At 45.6% G+C, this 20172-nt stretch overlaps 1 protein-coding gene across 2 annotated transcripts; it reads left to right on the top strand.

Annotated features, from left to right (window-relative positions):
* The first annotated feature begins 696 nt into the window (after positions 1 to 696).
* LOC142255997 (potassium-transporting ATPase alpha chain 2) lies at positions 697 to 14580 on the top strand. Of its 2 annotated transcripts, none has more exons than XM_075327471.1 (23): positions 697 to 814; positions 2094 to 2258; positions 2859 to 2918; positions 3457 to 3660; positions 4119 to 4232; positions 4621 to 4755; positions 5829 to 5946; positions 6108 to 6376; positions 6689 to 6887; positions 6983 to 7092; positions 7178 to 7312; positions 7395 to 7587; positions 7685 to 7860; positions 8067 to 8203; positions 8297 to 8447; positions 8642 to 8810; positions 9467 to 9621; positions 9765 to 9888; positions 9975 to 10120; positions 11663 to 11796; positions 11993 to 12094; positions 13873 to 13964; positions 14332 to 14580. In XM_075327471.1, exons 1-23 carry the CDS (start codon positions 800 to 802, stop codon positions 14358 to 14360), a joined length of 3132 nt encoding a protein of 1043 aa, XP_075183586.1. In that variant the 5' UTR covers positions 697 to 799; the 3' UTR covers positions 14361 to 14580. The 2 variants fall into 2 exon arrangements, with proteins under 2 accessions (XP_075183586.1, XP_075183587.1); XM_075327472.1 differs by lacking the exon at positions 697 to 814 and adding an exon at positions 1272 to 1499.
* Positions 14581 to 20172: the final 5592 nt, after the last annotated feature.

Genomic DNA, 20172 nt, shown 5'->3' on the forward strand with positions numbered 1-20172 from the left:
AAACATAATTCAGATAGCCAAAGAAATTTCTGAAAAATATCATTCACATGAAAATAATTCTGGCTGGGGAATCCTGATCTAGACGTTCATTGGACCCAAACCCTTTTGCTGTAAGGATACTGTCATGTACTTTTATATAAGGTCACTTATATCATAGTTGTCACTCCCCTTCCCCAGCCTTCATGGTAGATCTGCCCAAATAGTGCCCACTACAAAGCATCATGGCCTTAAATAATGGTCTTGAAAGATATAATTTTTTCATATTTCTCAGATTTAATGATCATGATCTTGTATAGAGAGAGTTAAAGTGTAGATTTGAAGAATGATGTAAAAAGAACAGTCTGGTAGAGATCGCGCAGTGTCCTGACTGCTGGGAGTGCAGCGCCCCCTGTCTGCCATGCATGATGCTCATCAGCCTGTGCTTATGTGAAACAAGATTGTCACCACTAAATGACTTATAATAAATATTAGGCTTTAATATTCCAAGATGCAAAGTAAAATAATTGGATCACTTTGTATTTATTACTGATCGTAGCTAAAGTACAGCTTATCAGCAGCTGTGTGAGATAAGCGATGCAGATGAAGCACGATTGCCATACTGGCCACAACTCTACACGTGCTGCCCCTTTAATGACTGGTACTCTACAATATTGAGTTGGGGCTGCAGTAACGAGGGATGTCCTTTTTGTGTTGTAGATCACATCATGTGTTCCTTGTGATCCTATAATCTGAAGAAGCAGATAACCTGTGTATGCCCAGATACTACACCGGCGGATGAGTGGCCCCCCTGACAGCTCGTATGTGGTGTATGACTGTAAGTATATGCTATATGACTAAATAGATCAGGGCCACACACGAAGTACACAGTACAATTCTTCCTCCCTTGTGTGTGATTCCAAGGCATTAAATATCTATAGTCTGTACATAGTGGATTTGAAAAATAAATGTAGAACAATAAAATTATTATTCTGCACGTGTACGTTATATAGAATTATGAGTGTGTGTGTGTATGTGTATATATATATATATATATATATATATATATATATATATATATATATATATATATATATATATATATATAGACACTGAGGCACGAGAGCAGGTTCCATGGAGAGGAGTCTTTTTTTTGTGTAGTTATTTTCCACCTGGGCAGGTGAGGATTTGGGGCAGGGTTACAGGAGATCCCTATCTGTAGGGAGGAGTCGCAGCAGCAGCTCAGAGCTACAAATAGGACCAGCGGCTGGATGCTCAGGTACAGGGCTCTGGAAGGCTTCCTGTCCTGCCTCAAGATGTCAAGGTGCGGGGAAGATTGCAGCTAACATTGGCTCCTCGTTGGGACAGCCACAACCTCTAAAGCTCTTGCATTTGCACTACCTAGTGGGCAATCCTTCCCGGGCCTGATATCATTACTGGTCTTGGTGTCTCTGTGACTTTATTTCAGAAGTGAGCAGCAGGTTTCTGCATCTAAAATAAAATAAGAAACAATGGGAACCAAGGTAAGTCACGCTACCTGGAGAAGCACAAACTAGAGCAAATATTCACGTTAGAACCTGAGAAAACACTGATGATGAGGAGATGATGTCCTTATTGTTCTGATTGATGTAAATCACTGCGGCCCATTGCCATATCTCACTTCATATCCTCGTTCGGCTCTGATACGATGTGGCTGCAGAGTCTACATGGTAATGATGAAAATTGACAGACTTCAGTAGTGGACGTCTTACGACTAATGCAGTAGAAAAATAAATTCCAGTCAAAGCAAACGGCACCCACTGCACTGTCCATTATGGTCCGTCACTGGTTATGTAGTCAAGGTTTGATGGACGAATATTTGCTTTATTTCACTGATCACTTTGACATGAAATAATACCCAATGCTGGAGATTTCAGATCAGACTGTCACTTCTGTGATATCTCCGATCACTGATAATCACATAAGTTACATAGGTTGAAAAAAGACCTAGGTCCATCTAGTTCAACCTTCCTCCACCAATTACGTTCGCAATGTAAATGTTTATTACTAATCTTCTGTCACATTTCTGTAATTTACTAAGTGCTTTTAATAAAGTTGGCATCTTGTGGTTATTACAGGTGAAGCCTGATGATTTCAGTGTAGAAATTAATGGAAAAAAAGACATGGAAAAACCAGATAAGGGAACGGATGATGAAGACCTGGGTCAGGACGTGAAGAAGAAGAAGAAGAAACAAAAGAAGAAAGACAAGAAGGTTAATGACCTGAAGCAAGAGCTCGAGCTGGTGAGAAACTACTGCTCCCAACATCTTCATGCTGTAGTAGACAGAATCGTCTTTATATCATAGTAGATAGTCATGTTTACAATATTTTATATACACACTGATAACTATAAGATGAGCAGAACGAGGCTGTATTCTTTAGCCTGTGTATAGTTCATGCCAGTAGCTCTTTTATGTAGCCGTTTATCTGATGTGGTGATGCAGTGTAGTTGGTGGCATTACTATAGCGCTGGTATGACTGCGCTGGGCGAGGCTCCATATGCACTTACTCCTGTGCACTCTGCTGGGCCCCTCTTCCACAGCCCTTTAGATCTTTCGTTAGCGTAGTATTTGCCTTCGTCTCCTCCGCAGCATACATACATGTACTAGTCTGGCGTGTGCTCGGTGAGTGGTTTGGTTATGTACATTGTGGGGTGTTTCCCAATGAAGAATTTCCAGGCAGTACAGTGTTTCCATTGTGAGTATTAAATGTGGGTTTATGTCGTGGTATCGCAATCAGACAGTAGTGTTACTTTGTATCCATTGGAGACACATCAGTATAGTTATGATATTGGTGCTCTCCTATCTTGCTATGTTTTCATGGCTTTGTTTTTTTACTCTTAGGAAGACCATAAACTTGACATTGAAGAAGTGGAGTCTAAATATGAAACCAATCTTGTTAAAGTAAGTAATGCGGATCCCAGTGCATTGTGGGCTGTCATCCCTTTCACGAGCTTGGCAGAGAATGTAGGCATCTGCCTGCGACAAGTGGCTTCATCCAGCCTGTGCCCGGCTGGAGACACGAGCCTGTTCCGGGCGGCTGCCAGCTGCAATGACTGTCGCTGTTAAGATACTATCGATGCAATCCCCATGACCTGCAGGATATTGCGCTGGTTAATCAGTACTCAGAATTACACCAGGAATTCTTTATTTTGAAGACAAAGTTTATAGTCAATGGGAACCGAACAAGAAGTCTCCAGAAATTGTATCGGTCACATCAGTCACTTTGATCGGGGTCAACCTGAATAAGCAGTAAAAGTCCCTTATGTTATTTTAACAATTTATATTAACACGCGGGAGCAATCTGTCTTTTGGGTGATGAGTGTACTTGTTCTTTGGTCTCAGTTTTTGAACACTTTCCCTACCATGCAGATATAAAACACTGTAACGACTCCTGCTGTGCATAGTAATTAATGGTTGTTTTACTTTTCCTTCCTTAAAGGGTCTCACCAGTGCAAGAGCTGCAGAGATTCTGGCTCGTGATGGTCCCAACGCACTTACACCCCCTAAAGGCACCCCGGAAATCGTTAAGTTCATGAAGCAGATGATCGGAGGCTTCTCGCTCCTGCTGTGGGCCGGTGCCGTTCTCTGCTGGATCGCGTATGGAATTGTGTATGCTCAGGACAACACCACACCCCGGGATAATGTAAGCCGCCTCCACCAGGTCACCACAGACCTCAGATATTTGTGTTATGTTATTACACAGAGACAATTATACTCCGGGATAAGCCGATCAATTACCCTGGCACAGATCTAGTTATAGATGAAGTTTTACATAAGTGATACAACTTCCCATATAGCCTCAGTAAAATAAAACTACATTATGTTCGGCTTTCTTGTCAACCGATCGAGAAAGTGCAAAGAACGGAAACACAATGTAAATTTACGGGGTTCTTGTACTGTTATCCTATGACTTGCACACAATAGACAAGGGGGAGGTAATACTGCTGGCCGGAGGGTGCAGTCAGCTCTGATCACTACTGTTATATAAGAGATGAAAGATATCATCCCTGCGGATATATCACAAGTATCCTACACCCCTCTTCTGTATATGTCCCTTGTATACTTTCCACCTTTGTGACTGACGTTTGCTTTTATTCTCAGTTGTACCTGGGTATTGTGCTGGCTGCGGTTGTCATTCTCACCGGCTGTTTTGCCTATTTTCAAGAGGCTAAAAGCACTAACATCATGGCAAGCTTCAATAAGATGATCCCACAGGTGCGTGCACAATGATCATGGAGTGTTCTGGATTTTTATTTTGTCTGTGTGAGTTGTAAAAACAAAAAAATATACAGCTGCTTTAAGAGGTTCTAAAAACATGGCTGCTTTTATGTGAAAACTGCGCCCACCTGACTACAGGTTGTGTGTGGTACTGCACCTCAGCCCCATGTAGTTTAGTAGAGGTAACGTGCAATGCCAGACGCAAACCATGTACAAGGGAAAGTGTCCAGAGGAATGGCACAATGAAGGAAGGAGCACAAAATGGTCTGCTCGTAAGACGTGCTTCTGAATGTGTTTTATTAATTGGCTGCAGTTTCTTGAGAGGCTCAATTACAATGCAGCTGTAAATTACAAGGATAACTAACTCTTATTTATGTGTCCCCAGCAAGCGCTCATCACTAGAGATGGACAGAAGCTGGAGATCCCGGCCACCGAACTTGTAGTAGGAGATCTGGTGGAGATTAAAGGTGGAGACCGAATTCCAGCAGATCTCAGGCTAACCTTTGCCCAAGGCTGCAAGGTAATAATCATTTCTGGCCCGCTGTTATCGGTGACCTATTTAATGGTTAGGCTATGTGCGCACATTGCGTACAGTCACTGCAGAAATTTCTGCAGCGATCTGAAGAGCACATGTGCGCTTTAAATCGCTGCAAAAATGTCCGTACCATAGACAGAGCAGGAGCTGCCGGCAAAGCGCACGGAAGAAGTGACATGTAAGGCTATGTGCGCACGTTGCGTAAATACATGCAGTTACGCTGCGCTTTGTAGCGCAGCGTAACTGCATGCGTCCTGTGTCCCCTGCACAGTTTATGGAGATTGTGCAGGGGCCGTGCGCATGTGGCGTTTTAGAGCGCAGCGCTTCGGCTACTGCCGAAGCGCTGCGTTCTAAGAAGTGACATGTCACTTCTTCCGTGCGCTTTGCCGGCAGCTCCCGCTCTGTCTATGGCAGGAGCTGCAGGCAGAGCGCATGGAATCGGCTTTTTTTTTTTCCACTACGGACATCTCTGCAGCGATTTAAAGCGCACATGTGCTCTTCAGATCGCTGCAGAAATTTCGGCAGAAGCCGAAGCGCTGCGCTCTAAAACGCCACGTGCGCATGGCCCCTGCACAATCTCCATAGACTGTGCAGGGGATGCAGGACGCATGCAGTTACGCTGCGCTACAAAGCGCAGCGTAACTGCATGTATTTACGCAACGTGCGCACATAGCCTAATAGCCGAACTCTTCAGTCTTGTTTGACGTGGACAGCGGCTCTGTGCACTGATTTACTCAGCTGCCTGGTCTAATGTTATACAAGTCTGTACAGTTTATGCTCTCAATGGTTTACCCTCAGCAGTATCACCAAGTTGCAAGTTAAGCACAAGGGAGCTGTTACCAATATTTCAATACTCTAGAATGTCTCATGTAGTTTATTTTACAGCCCCCCACAATTCCTCTTCAGGGGTCTATTTGCTATAAGTAGCAGAAATATAAGCTAATATATGATCTATATATGGGGCTGTACACTGCATTGTGATGAGCACGGGTGGTCGTTTAGGGCCGATTACTATGTATATATCATCAGTCAGAGTTTCACCTTTGACTCTATTCCAGGTGGACAATTCATCTCTAACTGGGGAGTCTGAAGCTCAACCTCGATCCTGTGAATTTACACATGAAAACCCTCTTGAGACGAGAAACATCGCCTTCTACTCTACCACCTGCCTGGAAGGTAAGGAGACTACTATGGCTTATTCTGAGGTGTAAAGCTGACGGATGAGGACCTGCTGGAGTGTTGGGACTCACACAGCTCCATCAGGGACATTCCTGACATTCTGCCCTCATATCGTGGATATTGCTATGGCCTCTTACAAGTTCTCTTCTCTTCTGTAGGTACAGCAAAAGGATTTGTGATAAATACTGGTGACCGGACGATTATTGGGCGGATTGCTTCACTGGCATCGGGAGTGGGAAATGAAAAGACCCCAATCGCAGTAGAGATTGAGCACTTTGTTCACATCGTGGCTGGGGTGGCTGTGTCAGTCGGAGTTCTGTTCTTCATCATTGCAATGTGTATGGGGTACTCTGCTCTGAGCTCCATCATCTTCCTCATTGGCATCATTGTGGCCAACGTGCCCGAGGGTCTCCTCGCTACTGTGACAGTGAGTACTTTATTCCCTAAGGACAAGTTAGTGTTACATGGGGTAGTATGAAACAAACAAACATGGCACCTTTTTACCAGAGACAACATCACTTTATAGTTTATATCGTTTAAACCACCATAAACCACACAGAACACGGATATCTGAGACATATGATAAATTATGACATCACTGGGGATTTGGGGTCAGTGGGGTCACCATGTGTTCGAGTCCCTTGCAATTATAAATTTATAACTTTTCCTCTGGAAGGTGATCTGATCTCTACAGGTATTGAGGACAAATATTGACCCTCAGCGATCTTTTGTCTTTTAGGTAACTCTTTCTCTAACTGCAAAGCGTATGGCAAAGAAGAATTGTCTTGTGAAGAACTTGGAGGCCGTGGAGACCCTTGGCTCAACCGCAATTATCTGCTCTGATAAAACAGGAACCCTGACACAAAACAGGATGACTGTGGCCCATCTCTGGTTTGATGATCATATCCACGCAGCGGACACAAGTGAAGACCAATCACGTACGTGTGTAAATATAGAAGAGCAGCGTTGGCCCTCGCTGTCACTGCATCAGAGGTCATGGAGTAGTCTTTACATAGGATGTTCTTCTCTCCAGATCACTCATTTGAGCAGACGTCTGATACATGGAATTCATTAATCAAGATTGTGTCTTTGTGTAATCGCGCGGAGTTCAAGGGTGGCCAGGATGACGTGGCAGTCATGAAGGTACATCCGTTCTGTCTGTGTATAGATACATGTGTCCTTGCTTGTAGATACGGTAGGTCTTTAACTCTCTTCTGTATCTCTCCAGAAAGTTGTAGTTGGAGATGCTTCGGAGACGGCTCTGTTAAAGTTCTCAGAGGTGCTCACCGGGAACGTGATGGACATCCGGAGTCAGAACTGCAAGGTCTGCGAAATTCCTTTCAATTCCACCAACAAGTTCCAGGTATGAAATCTCCTACTGATCTTAGACACATACAGACATAAACGGGTCTTGTAAGCTAACTGGAAGATGCTTGTATGTACAGCTATCTATACATGAGACCGATGATCCCCAAGACCAGAGATTCCTGCTAGTCATGAAGGGTGCCCCGGAGAGAATATTAGACCGATGCGCCACCATTATGATTGGAGGCAAGGAGCTGCCTTTGGATGAGACTATGAAGGATGCCTTCCAGACGGCGTACATGGAGCTCGGAGGACTCGGGGAGAGAGTGTTAGGTACAGTACCATAAAGATTTGTATAAGAGGATGGGACGTGTATGTTTTGTGTATGTGGTAAATTATCATTCACCTCACTGTTCCTGCCTTGTTATAGGATTTTGCCATTTCTATCTCCCGGTCGCTGAATATCCCTCATCCTATGCATTCGACTCAGAATCCATGAATTTTCCAACCTCAGACCTTTGCTTTGTTGGGCTCCTATCCTTGATTGATCCTCCTAGATCAACTGTACCGGATGCGGTTTCCAAATGTCGGTCTGCAGGAATTAAGGTAGGAATCATCAATGGCTATATTGTATAATGCAATAGTTGTGGAATTACAATGCTCAGCATTCCCTGCAAGCAGGTGTTAATTTGTGTTGGGGATGACTAGCCCTTAGATGCAAAGAGCGCCTAGCAATTATATACATAGCAGTGTACACAGTCATGGACAACCATTGTCTTTTTGACTAAATACACCATGTTTATTTCCTACAGGTTATAATGGTAACTGGAGACCACCCAATAACCGCAAAGGCAATAGCTAAAAGTGTCGGTATCATTTCAGCTGGTAGTGAGACAGTGGATGAGATTGCCAAACGCCTTAACATTTCTGTGGAGCAGGTTAATAATCGGTAAGATCCATAGATGGGGGTCTCCTGGGATGGTGAGACCACTGGGCTGTCCCCAGCTAGAGCCCTGACCTGTTAATTTTATTTCTGGTACAGAGACGCAAAAGCAGCTGTGGTGAATGGTGCAGAACTGAAGGACATGTCGTCTGAAGACCTAGACGACATTCTGGCCAATCATTCGGAGATTGTATTTGCCCGGACCTCTCCTCAACAAAAGCTGATCATAGTGGAAGGATGTCAGAGACAGGTAAGAGGGTGATCTCCTCACCATCCAGACTGCTCCTCACCCCCCGCCAGGCCTCCTGACCCTCTGGAGGTCTCCTCACCACCTGCAGGCCTCCTGACCCTCTGGAGGTCTCCTCACCACCTGCAGGCCTCCTGACCCTCCGGAGGTCTCCTCATCATGACTGTGATCTACTATTGCCGCATTCTCTATTCCAGAACTTTGTGGTTGCTGTGACTGGCGACGGTGTTAATGATTCTCCGGCTCTGAAGAAAGCAGACATTGGTATCGCCATGGGTATTGCTGGTTCAGATGCTGCCAAAAATGCTGCAGATATGATTTTGCTGGATGATAACTTTGCTTCTATTGTCACTGGAGTAGAAGAAGGTAAGGAATAGGCTTCATCCAGTTGAATAATAATGGGCAGGAGAAGGTCTAAGTGCTGGTGAGTTAGGTGTGATGTATGTACCCAAACACTAAATACATCTGCAGTCACCATTCCCCTCCCCAGCAGAAGCTGAAAGTTTATTTTTTGCATCTGTTAGCCCGGTTTCACACATCCTTCTTTTCGCTGGTTTGGCGGATGCGGTGAACTCCCGTACAGTGTATACGGTACAATGACAGCGCTGTAGCTGTAACTTCTGGGTCACATGCTCCGGTCACATGACAGCATGTGACCGGTGCTTGTCGTGCTGCCACTGTACTGTATACACTGTACTGAGTTCGTTGCATCGGCCAATCCGGCAAAAAGAAAGTTGTGTGAAACCGGGCTTAGCATGGTGTGCACTGGATACTTCTGAAGTACAAGTCTGACATAATGCTCAGACTAGATATGAACAGACTCTTACTGTATATCCTCCTGGAACAGGTGTGTTGTGGTTACTAAACGAAGGACTAAAGTTTTTCAGTCTTACTTCACCGGGGAATCAAAATCACCTTAGGGCTCAGACACATGGAGTTCAGGAACTCCTCACTACCGCTGCACCCATACACATGTACTAGATGGGACATTTACACCGTCTCACCAATGTTTTATTTCACAGGTCGCTTAATTTTTGACAATATTAAGAAGTCCATTGGCTACACCCTGACTAAGAACATTGCTGAGCTCTGCCCATTCCTGATATACATCATTGCCAGCGTCCCTCTGCCTATTGGTACCATCACCATTCTCTTCATTGACCTGGGCACAGACATTGTGAGTACAATGGTCTTAATTATTGGAGGGAAGGATAACGGTGTATATTGTAGTCACCGTACATATAGTCCTGCTGATAGTGGATATCTATTTAATTTTGTCCTCAAGAATCCAGCTTCTAAGTACAATGACTGTTCTCACAGATCCCATCCGTGTCGTTTGCCTATGAGAAGGCAGAGAGAGACATTATGAACAGGCCACCTCGCAGGAAGAACATAGACAGACTGGTGAACCAGCAGCTGGCGCTCTATGCCTATCTGCAGATCGGTGAGCTCAAAATGCCGCACCTGGAAGGAAAACGTAGGTACCTGAGATGAGTGAGCCATCTAATGCTGAGCCTGCTCTCCACACAGGGATCATCCAGTCTGTGGGAGCTTTTCTCACCTACTTCACTGTTCTGGCTGAACAAGGCTTCCTGCCCTACACCCTCCTGGGCATTCGTGTTTCCTGGGAAGCAATTAATAATCAGGATTTGGAGGACAGTTATGGGCAAGAATGGGTAAGTGCTCACAATCATGTCAAGAGGGGGAAAGGGTAGAAAACAAAGTATTCCCTATATGTGTCTGATTGCTCACCGGGTGATACGACCATGCACCATAAGTAATCTGTCATTATACTGCCCAGCGTCTTTGTGTTTATGCGGTCAGGTCTTGCTGTGCATCGGGAGACAATATAAAGAAGTACGAATCATAATCATATTTGATCAGTATTTTTAAGCCAAAACCACGATAGGAACAATCAGAGGAAAAGTATAAAAGAAACATGAGCACTACTTCTGCATTTTTCACACATTCCTGGTTTTGGCTTAAAAATATGGAGGTAAAAAAACTCACCAAATACTTAACGTGTGCACAGAGCCTTACAAGTGCATTCATGTTTCTCTATTTAATATATAAAGCTGAGTGTATGTATGTATGTATATCCGCTAAGGGAATCTGCACAGTCACATTTACAATCACAAAATTTTGCACAGACACCCCATTTGACTAAGGAAACATCATACACTATGTTCTGAGGTGAAAAATTAACCCCGCGCTTTACAGTTATTTGCCAAAAAACCTGCTTCCATTAAAGTGAATGGAGCTACAGGTCATTAATAGGAGCTGTGATTGGTTGCTATAGGCAATGAAGCACATTCTTACTTTAAGAAGCTTATGTGTGAGGGGATATGATAGCGGTAGAGACAGAAACACACAGAGGCAGACAGGGAGACACTTAGTTACTATCCCGGGCAACGCCGGGTACTACAGCTAGTTACGAGGTATAAAGTAGAATTGTTGTTTCCCTCTTCACCAGCAGCATAATGTGCTGTTCTACATGAAAAACACAATCCAACCTAATCATTACAACTTATTATGGAGCAAGCACCTTGATGAATCGTCCCCTAAGGCTGCTTTCACACATCCGGTTTTGGCTGTGCGGACAATCCGGCTCTTTGCAGAAAAAACGCAACAGTTTGTTTTTTTTTTGCCGCCGGTTGCGTTTTTTCCACGTAGATTTTTATTAGCGCCGGATTGTGCCGCATGGCCTTGCGTTCGGTCCGTTTTTTTCTGGATGCGGCATATTTAGCCCATGCGGCGGCCGGATGGGACGTTGCCTGGCACGTTTTTTTGTCCGGCAAAAAAAAAACCCGCATCGCGCTACATCCAGCCGATGCGGCACTTTTTCCAATGCATGCCTATGGACGCCGGATGCGGTGCAAGGCGGCAAAAACCGCATCTGGCCACATGCGTTTTTTTTTGCACTGCACATACTCAGTAGCGTGCCGCAACCGGCAAAAACCGGACGGGCCGCATGTAAAAACGTATGCAAGGGATGCAGGTTTTTTGCTGCATCCGTTGCATAGGTTTTAGAGCCGGATTTAGCCGCACTGCTAAAACCGGAGGTGTGAAAGCCGCCTAAGTATTCCAACCACTGATGTTATGTGACCTCTACTTAGAAGAGGCAACCCCAGGAAAATATAGTTACAATTTATATAAAGATAAAATAAGGCAAATAATACCCATCTGTTGTTGATCCTGTGTCTCCGGTCTTATTGCAGACGTTCCGTCAGAGGCAGTTCCTGGAGTGGACAGTGTACACGGCTTTCTTTGTCAGTATCGTGGTGGAGCAGCTGGCGGATCTGATCATCCGGAAGACCAGGAGAAACTCACTATTCCAACAAGGTGTATTTAAGTAAGTTGCTTCTTTGGGATTGCATTGTGCCGTGGTATTCTGCCTCCACTGTGCACACATACCTGGAATTCTACATCCATGCCAACATGAAGTGGTGGAGTGTGCCAAACGCCTCACACACTTTTTTTTGTAGAAAGACACGTGACGTCTTCACATTATCTGATCCGCTCACTCTCTGCTTTTGATGTTTTTTCAGAAATAAATTTCTCCTGATGGGTTTGGCATCACAAATAATCATTGCAGCCTTTATGTCTTATTGCCCTGGTATGCCGGATGCCCTGAAATTTACCCCATTAAGGTAAGTGTTACAAGCTACGAGCAAAGTCAAATTGTTATATTTGGATTATGACATAGTTGGGGCTTGAAAGGTTTTTAGGAATATAATAAAATATCCTCCTTCATTTAACTCAAATGTCGGGATGGGTGAGGAAACGTCTCCTGTGAGATGTCTCAACTACTAGTAATAATTGGAATAATTATTTGTATTTCTATAGCGTCAACATATTCCACAGCACCTTATCATCTGTACTTGCCCCCTCCCAACTGCAGACATCACAGTGTAACATAATTCAACACTTACCAATAGGAGTGAGGGCCCTGATTTCAAGAGCTTACAATCTATAAAGAAATGAGGGAGGGGGAACACAGAGCAATAAATAAAAACTGGTTGTACTGTAAGGCCCAGCCATCAGTATAATAAATAGGGGCATTCATATAATGCTGCATGATACAGATACAGAGTGCTAATGAGTGCATGGTGGGTGTAGAAACCGATTACGGGAGGGAACACAGTCTAAGGAAAATGTAGGAAGGGAGAACAGGGACTAGTTAGATGAGTGAGGTGAGGTAATAGGCTAGTCTATAAAAATGAGTTGGGCATGCTTAAAACCATGGATATTGGGAATTAACTCAATTTTCTGGATTGTACTACCCTGGACAACTGGCACAATATGAGAGAAGTCTTGGAGACATAGATGGGAGGTTCATATTATAGAGGATGTTTGTCTTAGATCACTAGTGGAATGGAGATGTCAGGTACGGTGAGAGACAGAGGTGAGAGAGGAGATTGGTAAGTTTATATTGGACACTGCAGTGGACTGGCAACCAGTGCAAAGACTGGCACAGGGTGGAGGCAGCAGTGGACTGGCACAGGGTGGAGGCAGCAGTGGACTGGCACAGGGTGGAGGCAGCAGTGGACTGGCACAGGGTGGAGACAGCAGTGGACTGGCACAGGGTGGAGGCAGCAGTGGACTGGCACAGGGTGGAGGCAGCAGTGGACTGGCACAGGGTGGAGGCAGCAGTGGACTGGCACAGGGTGGAGGCAGCAGTGGACTGGCACAGGGTGGAGGCAGCAGTGGACTGGCTAGACATTCAAGATTGTGAAAGGTCAAGAAGAGAGTGAGCTGAAAGATAGTAAATTAAATGGGTTTGGACACAACTGCCACTTGCAGGGAGAGGTGGTAGAAAAGTGCAATGGTTTGGATGTGCAAGGGTAAGTGAGGGTACATTTGGAATAATGTGAACATTTTGATGAAAGCAATGATAGCGCCATCTTGTCTGTTCTCAGGTTTTCAGTGCATCAGCTATCTGCTGAGGGTCAGGAGTCGTCAAACCCATTACATGCCTTCTTTAATCTGTCTATAGGGTGTTTTACCCTTGAACCTGATTTGTGTTTGGACTCTATCTTGGAAGGCTGCTGTCTGATCTGAAAGTTTGCTGAGAAGTGGGTCTAGGGAGATAAATGGCCTATGCTGGGGAGTTCTCGCAGATGTCCCTGCTGGCTTATACTTTATCACAAGGCAGATGGATTTAGCAGAATCTGAGGATTGACCAACTAAAAGTAACAGCATCGGTTACTAAACCAATGTCAATGGCCACCTTAAGGAGCAAGGTAGCTGAACCCATGCCCATCATATATGTACAAGGAATAGCAAGGACATATGCATGTGATGGGGTTGGGTGGAGTTGGTACAATACGCAGTCTACTTTAGGCAAATGTTTTATCTGTATAAATTCAGATAATTATTTAGAGTATAAAACTTGTGTGTTATAATGTCCTCTCCTCCTTATGCTCAGGGCTCAGTACTGGTTTGTGGCCACTCCATATGCAATTCTGATCTTTATCTATGATGAAATCCGGAAGCTGTTCATACGGCGCTATCCTGGCAGTAAGTATTACTTTTCTTTGTGTTTGGTCTTTTTGTTGGACGGCCACAGATATATATATATAACATTTATTATAGGCCTTAGCTTGCTGGGCTTTCACGTCTACCGGCATTCTTGTAACTGTCCTACTTACCTATAGAAGAATGACTAAAGAGGGAAAGCAGCTCAAACTTACCTACACATGATATCAAGGTCCCAGACATTATAACGGATAGTGAGACCCACAAAAAAAGGCTATGGGTTTAGTCACGTCTCATGGATCCTGTAAAAGTGAAGGAAATGCTGTGTAATTACCTTGTATTTAGCAGCCTCTGATACAATCTGTCCACTTCAGTTATGTTTAATTAACCCGTCTTTCCTTATTTCCAGGCTGGTGGGACCAGAACATGTATTACTGAAGTGGCTGGACCATTTCGCACCGTCCCTGGTGGTGTGGACTCACTTCATTATTTTTCCTGTCCTGTTTGTTGAACAAATAAGGAGGATAATCTTATATATTGTAAATGTGATGTATAAAGTTGTTATAAAAAAATATTTTTACCAAAAAAGTCATGTAAAAAGAAGAGCATTGCTCCGTTCCTCAGTACTGGACATGTAGATTTTGTGTATAGACCAAACGGTGTCAATAAAAATCTTTTTCATGAAATTACTTTGTTTTTATTACATGACAAATCGATCCTTGTATATGTTAAATTTAATAGGAAAGATCAGCCTCATGCACAGAGCAAAGGGCATCACTGATGTGTGCACAGCCCAAAAGTCACAGTCCTCATTTTAGACCAGCAAGGTCCTTTCCTGTATAGGAGAAAACTAAATGTTTTTGGGGTTCTTCTGGGAATAGATAGAAGCCTCAAAGCTTAACTTTTTATTTAATAAATCAATACTATGTATGAAAATAACCAAAAGAACAGGAGTTTTTGGTCATTAAAATATAACTAGCTTTATTGAGACAGTATTAAACATAGTGAGCTCTTCACACATATAGACAGGTACAAAAGCAAAAAACACCCATGTTAAGAAGGAAGATGCAATGAGAATAACACCAATCCGCACACCTATGTGGTAAACATATGCAGTATATCACATCAATATTATTCCCAACGTAAGAACACACTGGTCCATATAGAAGTTCCAGGCAAAGTGGAACAGTCATCATGTACACATACCAGGTAAAGTGCTGTGTGCGGCTTCAGTGCAAGTTGGAACTCCAAGTGAAGAGCACCGATGCGTGTTTCGCGTACTCAATCCCCACTTATTCATGGGGATAGTTTTGTATGCAACTGACAGGACCTTAATCACCGGGACAATGGTCACATGACTAGATATTAAACCAATGTGGTACGTTTTCTCGGTGCCTTCACACCCGTGACCACCGTCTCACACCCCCAACCTCTTCCACCACCACTCACCTTGCATCAGAATCTGCATTGTGATCGGTCAGTGTCCGCGCGTGCTTTCTGCGATACTCCCCTCCCTGCTCCCCTCGTCGTCGGGTCTACAGGCACGCGTCTGGGAACCATGGTAACAGCTGGGTTCCCCTGCGCATGCATGGACTTTGATGCCGGTGTGTTGTCAGTTGCATACAAAACTATCTACATGAATAAGTGGTGATTGAAGTTCCAACTTGCACTGAATCTGCACACAGCACTTTACCTGATATGTGTACATGATGACTGTTGAAACACGAGTGTTCGCGCGAAATAGCCACTGTCGTCCACCCGCTATCCCGCATCCCCCTTCCTTGCAATCCGATTATACAGATGAAATTAAGACATGATTGCAAACCGGTGAGTGCCAACCTTTCCTTCTTAAAGCTTGCTTAGTACCGTACATGATGACTGTTCCACTTTCCCTGTAATTTCTATGTGGACCACTGTGTAATTTTGGTTTGGAATAATATATACAACAGTGGATTGATGTGATAGACTGCATATGTTCACCACATAGGTGTGCGGATTGGTGTTATTCCCATTGCATTTTTCTGCTTGATTGATTGTTCTCAGTGATTGAAACAAAATTATAATCTTGTAGTTGTGATACCTTTTAATGGCTAACTAAAATAAAATAAATGATGTTACAGAGCAGTTTTCCAGACTTCTCAGGTCTTCATCAGGCATGGTATAACAACAAATCTGAAGAATCAGAAATATATACACAAACAGGGCAGAGACATGGTATAATAAACAAACACTGAGCTTAGAGAGTGAATCCTTAAACTGGTGTCACACATAACGACGACGACGACAACGTCGCTGCAACGTCACCATATTCTGTGACGTAGCAGCGACCATAGATGATCGTTAGTAAGCTGTCAAACATGTTAGAAAAAGCAGCGACGGAGCAGCGATCATAGCGACGTCGACGGTCGTTGTGTGGTTTCAGACGTAGCGTAGCGTCGCTGCTGCGGTGTCAAACACAAGGATTATCAGCTTATCAGCATGGCGCAGCGGGATAGCAGCGATCAAAAAATGACTTCGAGCATTCAGGAGCGAGCAACGATTTCGCAGCAGGGGTCTGATCGTTGTTATGTGTCACACACAGCGACGTCGCTGTTGAGGTCGCTGCAACGTCACAGAATATGGTGACGTTGCAGCGACGTCGTCGTTATGTGTGACACCAGCTTTAATTAGCTTTGATTAGTGGTGTGAAAGGTTTATTGTCTCAATGCAACGCACTGGAACTGCTATGGGCAGCAAAATGGCACCACAGTATGCCAATCTTTTCATGGCAAAACTGGAAAATGACTTTAGCATCCTGCTCCCTCAAACCATGGGCCTATTTCTGTTACATCGATGACATCTTAATAATCTGGACTAAGTCCGAACAAGAGCTTCTAAAATTCCACGACAAATTCAATGCATTTCACCCTACCATAAACCTGACTTTGGACCACTCAAAAATGCAAATAAACTTCCTAGATACCATCATAAAAATTCAATATGACTCAATCCAGAAATCAGTGTATTGGAATCCTATTGACCGTCCCACATACCTCAGATGGGACAGCTTCCACACAAAACACATAAAAAAATCCATTGTCTACAGCCAGGAACTCAGATATAATCGTATCTGTTCCAGCCCAGCAGACAGGGATGAACACTTAACCCATCTTAAAAAGACATTTCTAAACCAAAGCTACCACCCCACCTCTATAGATGATCAGCTCATTAGAGCCCCAAGAACCCCTAGAAGTGAACTGCTGCAATACAAACAAAAAGAGGAAAATAGTCGAGTACCTCTGGTGGTGACCTACAACCCACAGCTTGAGGTACTGAGAAGAACGGCCAAGAAACTGCACCACATTCTACACAAGGATGACCGGTTAAAAACAATATTCAAAGATCCTCAATTGCTGTGCTACAGACAACCTCCTAATTTAAGGAGCATCATGACCCGAAGTTCTGTGCCCTCAGATACACCAAGAGGAACTTATCCTTGCAATGTTCAAAACCTGCTCTCATGTAGAGACCAAACACCGGATACAGATCCCTAACACACACAAGAACTATAAGATTCCTGGGACATTCACGTTTCTCCTCCAACGTGGTGTACTTAATCCTGTGCACTATATGTCCTATTGGGGGTCTCTATGTTGGAGAAACAGGACAGAGACTGAGAGCAAGAATAAGATCTCACAGCCACGCAATTACAGACAAAAAAAAACCATTCACCTGTGGCCAAACATTTCTGTGCTCCACGACACAACATAAACCACATGAAAGTTGTCATATTAAAAGGCAACTTCAGATCAAAGGGTCTGGGAACACAAATTGATTACATTTTGATTTTTATGTTTGATTCTCTCCACATAGAACTCGACCTGTCAGGAGGATTTATGAGTCACTAGAGAATCTGAGGAGTCTGGACTGTGAGCACCAGGCCTCTGATCCTGGATATTGGGACAATAAAACTTTCACACCACTAATCAAAGCTAATTAAGCATCCAGTTTCTAAGCTTAGGGTTTATTTAAATGTCCCTTTATTATACCATGCCTCTGCTCTGTTTGTGTATATATTTGTGCTTCTTTCTTCTCCTGAACTGATTTTCTTTTTTTAAATCAGATAATTTTTATTAACATTTTAGTTTAACAAGAGAAGAACTACACATACCGTATTTTTCGGACCATAAGACACACTTTTTTTCCCCCAAATGTTGGGGGAAAGTTGGGGGTGCGTCTTATGGTCTGACTATAGGGCTGCGGCTGGGAATGAGGGTGCTGCAGGTCATCGGGGGCACGAGCAGGCAGCAGCAGCGCCTGCCGTGACCACGTGGGCCCGCTCATTACATATGCACGCCCATCCTCCCGCCCATCTCTCAGCGCTGAAGCTGGCACTGACAGGTGGGCGAGGAGGGATGAGCGGGGACGCGCGCATAGTAAAGAGCCGGCCGCATGATCACCCCTGGCAATTACAGCCTGGAGTGATCATGTGCGGCTGTATTCACTGCCCCCCGCGTGTCATTACCAGTGCGGGGTGCAGTGAATCAGTACACTCACCCGTCCCCCGTGTGTGGAGCCGCCCCCCTGCTGCACGCGATGTCTTCCTGTGTGTGTCGGTCAGCTGATCGGCACAGACAGGAAGACATCGCGATGCAGCAGGGGAATGGCTCCACACACACACACACACACACACACACACACACACACACACACACACACACACGTCAGTGGCGCACAGAGGAAGATGATCGGCTGCAGGGAGTGAGGAAAAGGTGACTATAAACGTTTATTTTTTTCTCTCTGCTATAGGATACAGGCCATATACCAGGATGGTATGTGAACAGGCCATATACCAGGATGGTATGTGAACAGGCTGGATGGGGGGGGTATGTGAACAGGCTGGATGGGGGGGGTATGTGAACAGGCTGGATGGGGGGGGTATGTGAACAGGCTGGATGGGGGGGGTATGTGAACAGGCTGGATGGGGGGGGTATGTGAACAGGCTGGATGGGGGGGGTATGTGAACAGGCTGGATGGGGGGGGGTATGTGAACAGGCTGGATGGGGGGGGTATGTGAACAGGCTGGATGGGGGGGGGTATGTGAACAGGCTGGATGGGGGGGGTATGTGAACAGGCTGGATGGGGGGGGGTATGTGAACAGGCTGGATGGGGGGGGTATGTGAACAGGCTGGATGGGGGGGGTATGTGAACAGGCTGGATGGGGGGGGTATGTGAACAGGCTGGATGGGGGGGGTATGTGAACAGGCTGGATGGGGGGGGTATGTGAACAGGCTGGATGGGGGGGGGGTATGTGAACAGGCTGGATGGGGGGGGGGGTATGTGAACAGGCTGGATGGGGGGGGGGGTATGTGAACAGGCTGGATGGGGGGGGTATGTGAACAGGCTGGATGGGGGGGGGTATGTGAACAGGCTGGATGGGGGGGGGGTATGTGAACAGGCTGGATGGGGAAGGTATGTGAACAGGCTGGATGGGGGGGGGGGTATGTGAACAGGCTGGATGGGGGGGTATGTGAACAGGCTGGATGGGGGGGTATGTGAACAGGCTGGATGGGGGGGGGTATGTGAACAGGCTGGATGGGGGGGGTATGTGAACAGGCTGGATGGGGGGGGGTATGTGAACAGGCTGGATGGGGGGGGTATGTGAACAGGCTGGATGGGGGGGGTATGTGAACAGGCTGGATGGGGGGGGGGTATGTGAACAGGCTGGATGGGGGGGGGTATGTGAACAGGCTGGATGGGGGGGGTATGTGAACAGGCTGGATGGGGGGGTATGTGAACAGGCTGGATGGGGGGGGGTATGTGAACAGGCTGGATGGGGGGGGTATGTGAACAGGCTGGATGGGGGGGGTGTGTGTGAACAGGCTGGATGGGGGGGGTGTGTGTGAACAGGCTGGATGGGGGGGGGTGTGTGTGAACAGGCTGGATGGGGGGGGTGTGTGTGAACAGGCTGGATGGGGGGGTGTGTGTGAACAGGCTGGATGGGGGGGGTGTGTGTGAACAGGCTGGATGGGGGGGGTGTGTGTGAACAGGCTGGATGGGGGGGGTGTGTGTGAACAGGCTGGATGGGGGGGGGTGTGTGTGAACAGGCTGGATGGGGGGGGGTGTGTGTGAACAGGCTGGATGGGGGGGGGGTGTGTGTGAACAGGCTGGATGGGGGGGGTGTGTGTGAACAGGCTGGATGGGGGGGGGTGTGTGTGAACAGGCTGGATGGGGGGGTGTGTGTGAACAGGCTGGATGGGGGGGGGGGTGT

Source organism: Anomaloglossus baeobatrachus, chromosome 11 (genome assembly GCF_048569485.1).
Source record: "Anomaloglossus baeobatrachus isolate aAnoBae1 chromosome 11, aAnoBae1.hap1, whole genome shotgun sequence".
NCBI classification, from domain to species: domain Eukaryota; kingdom Metazoa; phylum Chordata; class Amphibia; order Anura; family Aromobatidae; genus Anomaloglossus; species Anomaloglossus baeobatrachus.